Below are 6,620 nucleotides of genomic sequence, written 5' to 3'. Positions count from 1 at the left end.
TGACCTAAACTGATGAGTTGATTCTCAGTCTAATGGTTATTCAGTCAAAAATAGTCAAGAACATAATACTACGAAGACCATATATGAATTTCATGGAATATTTGATAAATTCATGACAGACGCAGAGGTGGCTGTAACATCATTGGTCAGCGAGCCACAGTGGTTGTCCCAGGCCAGCGAGGGGTGTATGAACATTTTTGGGAGAGATATGAGCTTTGCTGGTGAGCTGTAATGTTGCACAGAACTGTCAGACTGTTTGGCCAAATGATCTGATAGTTTTAAGAATGTCATTTCTATTTCAAGAAATAAGTGAAACCAATGGAGAAAAACTATTATTCCTACTGCCATTTGCCTTTTAAATTTTATGTACATGTATTATCTTGTTATTAGGTGTTTCATAAACCTCAGAGCTCCTCTTTGTTTAGAATTCCCTTGTGTTCAATGTTTGTTTGTCATTATGTTTGTTTTTTTTTATTGCTCAAACTACTTGCCCCTGGTGGGCTTAATAAAGTTGTCTGAATCTGAATCTGCTGAACCTAAGGCCTCATTGTGTGCGCGCACTGGTCAGAGTTGGGACCACTATCGGGTTATGTTTGATTTGTGTTACCAGTAATGGGTTGACCCTCATGTAGGTGGGCCAGCCCGGGTCCGTGGGGCACATGGGTGTGAGAGTGAGAGAGTATGGGTCACTTCTCCTGGTGCCCATCAAAACAGCCTTCAGCTCCGGCCTCCTCTCCTGCACATCACTGAGGGCCTGACGAATACTGCCCTCCACTGAGAACAGCTCCAGGTCATATCTGCACCAGACAACACCTCAGAGTTAATGAATATGTGTGTAAATATGTCTTCTAACACGGTTTCTCAAATTAATGCGGCTTAATTATCTAAACAAATCACAATCAAGATTATTTTAAACAATTTATGTAGTGCTAAAACAAGAGAATTTATAGTTAATGTTTTATGATGTTTAAACGCCACTGTGGACCAGACAAGAGTTGATAAAAATGTAATTAACTGCAGAGCCCTATATCAAATTAAAACTGACACCTCACTGGAGGGCAACAGAAGCTTCCTGTGATAAAAAATGTTATATTTTCTGAAATAAGTATGAAACAATCAAACTCAGCCATATGCTTTAGCCATACAAACAATAGTAAAAGAATAGAAACGTAAAAGACAAATTTGACCTATATAATAAATAATAATTCTAAGGAAAAATACAGGTAAAATGACACAATTTTTTTTTCCAAGGGTGAAAAACAAGAAAGTTGGGTCACAAAGTAGAGAGCCGAGCCATGACATATCACTTTAAAATGGAGTTTACCGTTTGATTGTGTCCTGAAGAAACCTCTCCATCTCCGGGAATGGGGAAACAATTCGAATGTAGAGAGCCTTCACCTTGTCCTTGCCGTCTGGGTAGCGCCTGCAGCATAAGAAAGTCCAATGGGGAGCACACCATCATTACACCTGGGTTAATATCTGTTTGTTAGTGTGGTTTTTTTTTGCATATTGGCTGTTACCGTTTGAGAGCGGCGTAGTAGAGATGTAGCAGCGCGGTGCAGTCTTTGCCTCCATTGAAGCCCACACAGAGCTCCTCAGTTGAATACTGATCCAGTGCACATTCAATGGTTTTTAATGCAGACTGCACTTTGTCGCCTAAAGCAGTACCTGTAAAAATATCAATCAATCTATCAAATCAATCAAAGAGTTATTAGAGTATCAGCGATGAGAGTTAGTAGCTCATGTGGCAGAGCGGCCCAACCAAGTACAGAGAGTGAATGAATAAAACTTGCAGCACTCCAAGTCATTAACATTAACAATCCAAGCCAGTTGTTAGGAGAGGGAGATAGTTGAAACTTTTTTTTTGTTTTACTTTTAGAGATATTTCTTCTTAATCTTTTCCATTCTTTATATCAGAACTGGAAGTATTCTAGCCCTGCACAACAGCATCTCGGATATTACCCACATAAATAAAATTGTGTTTTCTACTCATCGAGGCTGCAGCGAGATTGAAGAGAAACAGATATATTTTTCAAGCAAAAACTCTCCGATGGCCAAAGTACTGCAACTTAACACAGTGTGGTGATAGATAAGTCAAGAATGTTCATTTTTCAACACACATTTCAACACTTAAAAGGAAATTTTAAGATGCCTATTTGATTATTTTTGATTTTTATTCATGGGTTTCAACTTCTTATTATGATTTTCCCCATACAAAAAATATAATATTTGGTTTAAAATGATGAATGGCTTTAGTGACAATTCAATCTTTCACTGATAGACTGCTTTTGCACAGAAAAAATCATTGTTCTCCATTCAACTGTAGTTTTTGTCCATGTCCTTACCACTGTTTGCCAGAGAGTACACCTCAGCTGTGGCAAGAGATACCGGGTCAGTAACCAGGGGCACCACGCTCCCCTCTGGCAGAGCCTGGAGCAGCTGTGCCCAGGCCTTCTCCACCTCCTGAGTGCTGTTTGAGTCCAGGACCAGCCGCACTCTGTGGTAGTTACTCAGCCAGTCCGGGTATGATCCTAGAGCCACCCTGCGACCCCAGCCTGCCTGAAGTTTAGTTAGGACAGGAGCGAGCTCCGCTTCATCTGCGTCTACAAAGACCTGCAACAAAAGTTCACATATCAATCGTAAGTTAAGGCACTATCTAACTTTTTGGGAGGAGGGTTCACCACCTCTGGAGGTGATTTTAAAAATATTTCTGAGCATTACTAGTATTTAATGCCTTATTGAGAAAGATTCCAGTCAAATGAATAACATCTCCATGGTGGACCTTTCATCAGAAATTACATATTGCACCTTTAAAACAAAGATTAATTTGGTTGTTTTACCTCTCGAGTATGAAACGTGGTGCCAGAACTCGCAAAAAGGTGCTCCAGTCCATTAAAAGCCCTCTCCAACAGAGACGGGATCCCAGGGAAAATGAACACATTATGCACACTGACCTAAGAGGAAAGGACACTTATTATTATTTAAATTAATATTAAATGTGCTTTTCAGAGTGACTACTTTAAATGTATTATGTTATATGAAGTTTAGGAGTAATATTTTGCATTACAGAGACAAATATGCATATGTACTTGTATTTTTAATAAAGTATTTTTCCTTTTATGGCATTCAATGTGGACAGCTCAAGAGGAATTTCATTGTACATGGAAACCTGTTTCCACACCTTAATTCTTCATGAGGTTTCATTAAAAAGGACAAACAAGGGAAGGGCGAACCCTTTTGAGTGGTAACATCTTGAGCTGCTAGAAGGAGAAACTGATAGGGGACGAAATTCAAAACTTTTCAATGCCACTTTATGATGACTTAACAACAACAATGTATGTAGATTTTACACTATACCGATAATATTCACAGTGACATGGCTGATTGGTTGGATATACGTACAAGTGGATAGCGGAGAAGTTTTCCTGTTTGAGGGTCGGTGCCATAATTGAGTTTAGCAGAGCGTGGCACCATGGCCAGCTTCATAGCAGCACTATCTTTATCTACAGTTCCAAAAAACTCCTTGACCAGCTGGCTGAGCTCAGGGTGTGGATGCAGATCCTCCTTAAATGCTTTGGCGATGCTTTCAAAGGTGACGTCATCGTGAGTGGGGCCAATGCCTCCTGAAGTGATGATGTGGGTGTACTGAGGTGAGAGGAGCGCCACTTCACTGGAAATCACCTCTTGGACGTCTGGTATGACTGATATACGCTGCACAGACACGCCAAGTTTACGCAGTTTGCGTGTTAGAAAGGCACTGTTGGTGTCCACAGTATGGCCCTAGAAAATAAGAACAAGAAAAAATGTCATAATATGAGCTCTATTTGTCAAAGTGGAACTGATTTAGGCTGAGTTTACACTTGCCCACATGTTGAGTTTGCATGTGGGAACATTACACTGACAGTCATTTTCTAACTCTAACCATATGCATAACCCCTATCTGAACAATGTGCATTTGTGCACTGAATCAGGTTTCAGTCTCTGCAATGTGATTACTATCTGCCAACCAACTCAAAAAAGGCACTAAACCAGGACTAGACCATGACAAAACCAGAACTAGAACATGTCCAAACCAAGTCGACATAAAGACTAAACTGTGTAGTCAACATTTGAACACAGCTTTAGTACAGTATCTAAAAGTAAATCTTTCAACCAAGGGCATAATATTCAAGTCACTATGCTTGACATAAATATGTTACTATTTTTTATTTAAGGCCAAGGATACTGCCACGTCAAATGAAAATACCAAGGCTGCTCCCCAAGACACATTACATGTAAATGAAAATCAAAAAACTGAGGAATAATTTGCCACAAACTTTCAGAAATAAATTTACACACAAGTCTGTGTTACCTTGAGAATTTCGTCGCCAATGATGACGATGGCTGCAGTGGGTGTGTCCCCGTTAACTATAGGAGATGGAGCGCTGTCTGTTGTTGTTGCCATGGTCGCTCTGCAGAGATGTGCTGTCAGTCTCCTCACTCGCACCACTGCACGACTCAACTGGTGAAAACCCACACTGCAAGAGAAAGAACACACTAATGCAATCTGAATTTTGCTGAATCTCTGTAAATGTTAAATTATAAAGTTTACTTTTTATGTTTATAAATACTGGTAGAAAAAACACAAAATCTGGATAGGGCTGGAGACTAATAATTATTTAGTGAATTAATAATTTGAAGTTGTCTAAATAATCCAAAATGTTAATTACGCAACTTAATTGCGAATACATCAAGATATGTGTCACAGAAGAAGGGAGAAGGTATGGAGATAGTGAGTTTTGGGAATTGTTGTTATTTATGTTATTACTTTTTTTAATATATAATGCTTCTCTAGTTATTTTTACGTGAACTCCTGTGGGCTATTTATATATTGTCCATTAGATTACAGCCTACACCGTTACTTTTATGGATAAAACAATTCAGGTGACCATAATATTCAAAATAGAAAATATATTTGCATTTTAGCGTGTGTATGCTTTCTTCTTCTTACATTAACATTAAGATCCCATGTGATGTGTCCCAATACACAGTGCCAACGTCTGTCCCGGGATCATCTCAGGACGTGCCCTCCTATGAGAGAATCACATAGTTAACTTTAAAGGTGCTAAATTACCCAAAAATGACTCTTGTGAATGTTTAGCCATGCTATAATGCTGCTACCACATCAAAAGTGTTTGGTTTCATTCACACAGTAGTAGCAGCCCTTAATGTTCCACTCTGTTGAACTTTGTGATATGATGAAGCACTAGTTTTCAAATGAACCTTGACCTTTTACTGTTTGTTTCAGTTTAGGGCTGAAATTGTCCAAATGATTCTAGTGAAGGTGTATGGAGTTTAAAAACACAGTGGAGCACATGGCATCACAAGGTGGAACAAAGTGTTTTCTGTTTGAGAGAAGAACTCAACCTAAATATGTTGGATTTGTGTTTAAACGTGTGTGAATGAAACAAAACACAACTCCTGGTATGTGTTTGATGAGAAAGCAATATTATAACTTAGATCAGAAAATAATAATATATGGAGCCTTTAAGCTACATCAAGTGTCAGCTTCATAGTATGATCATTGGTACTATCTAGCAATGTAGGAATAATATCACAAAGTAATATCACAAATCTACATTATTGTGTGCTCCTCTGTTCTTTCCATCAGTTAATAAACACGTAAGTAATGTTTGGTAATTGAAGCACTGTCGTCACGATGGCATCGACGCTTTCAGATTGAGCTGCGTGTAAGAGCTCGGTGCCTCTGCTAACTCCACTTTGGAAAACGCCTGTGGTACTTTGTTACTAAAAGCACAAACGCTGCATTAAAACCACTCACTTTGATCCTCACGTCCTCGTACGGAGTTACATATCCTTGACAGCAGCACACCGGTTGTTGTTGCCCATGGCTGCTGTGAGGCTTTCGCAAGACGCAGCCCCGGCGTCCAATCACATTCAACAATCTCCGTGAGAGACGTGCGTCACCCAATCAGCAGGGGGTAATTTTTTAACAAGGAAATGAACTAATAAAATATGACTTCTGCTTTACATTGTTTATTTACAATATGCAGTAAATATGTCAAGGTGAATAATAACTGCCACAATACAGTTTGCAGCTAATGAGTCTGCGCGTCTTGGAGCCTTTTCATGGACAGAACAGCAGCAATGCCTTTTCCTGTGGAGAAGCAGAGACTCGTCCGCCCCTACCGGCTGGATGGCTTCAGATCACTGGAAATCAGAGCTGCTGCTCTCCAAACTGCCTCTGGATGGCGTATTATAATGTAGAAAAAATGTTGTCCTGCTGCTAAACAGCCTTTCTCTGAGTCAGACGGTCAGATCTGACAACTTATTTTGGTACACGCGCAAAGTAAACACAACGATTAATTATTATAATGCATGTTTAGATATGTGTTTTAGTGTAGGATAACTAAACTTGTCCTGTTATAACATGCTTAGGCAACATAGTAAAACCTGATGGCCGATAGATAATAAAAACTAAATGCTAAAAGAAATGTTCCTTTTTGGAACCTTGAAGCAGGATCAACAACATGCTCACATCTGCTTTTGTAGGCGGTTACATGTAATGTATACGCTCCTAGTTGTGGTAGACTGTGTGGTTAAAGGCTTAAGTCCTCTTT

The 6,620-nt window shown here is 39.4% G+C and overlaps 1 protein-coding gene across 1 annotated transcript in view; it reads right to left on the bottom strand.

Moving 5' to 3' along the window:
* flad1 (flavin adenine dinucleotide synthetase 1) overlaps positions 1-6,083 on the bottom strand; it is a 7,270-nt gene extending 1,187 nt beyond the window's left edge. Inside the window, exons 1-9 of the mRNA XM_020927992.2 lie at positions 5,822-6,083; positions 4,991-5,070; positions 4,352-4,517; positions 3,403-3,780; positions 2,841-2,954; positions 2,346-2,613; positions 1,521-1,668; positions 1,325-1,423; positions 608-797 (exon numbers count right to left, since the gene is read on the bottom strand). Of these exons, the coding sequence (XP_020783651.2) occupies positions 608-797; positions 1,325-1,423; positions 1,521-1,668; positions 2,346-2,613; positions 2,841-2,954; positions 3,403-3,780; positions 4,352-4,517; positions 4,991-4,998 (1,371 nt within the window). The 5' untranslated portion in view covers positions 4,999-5,070; positions 5,822-6,083. The remainder of the gene's footprint in view (positions 1-607; positions 798-1,324; positions 1,424-1,520; positions 1,669-2,345; positions 2,614-2,840; positions 2,955-3,402; positions 3,781-4,351; positions 4,518-4,990; positions 5,071-5,821) is intronic.
* Positions 6,084-6,620: the final 537 nt, after the last annotated feature.

Source organism: Boleophthalmus pectinirostris, unplaced genomic scaffold, assembly GCF_026225935.1.
Source record: "Boleophthalmus pectinirostris isolate CB_2022bp ecotype Guang Dong unplaced genomic scaffold, ASM2622593v1 HiC_scaffold_6, whole genome shotgun sequence".
Classification (NCBI taxonomy): Eukaryota; Metazoa; Chordata; class Actinopteri; order Gobiiformes; family Gobiidae; genus Boleophthalmus; species Boleophthalmus pectinirostris.
The sequence above is the reverse complement of the archived record's forward strand: the minus strand, read 5'-3'. Positions and strand labels throughout refer to the sequence as shown.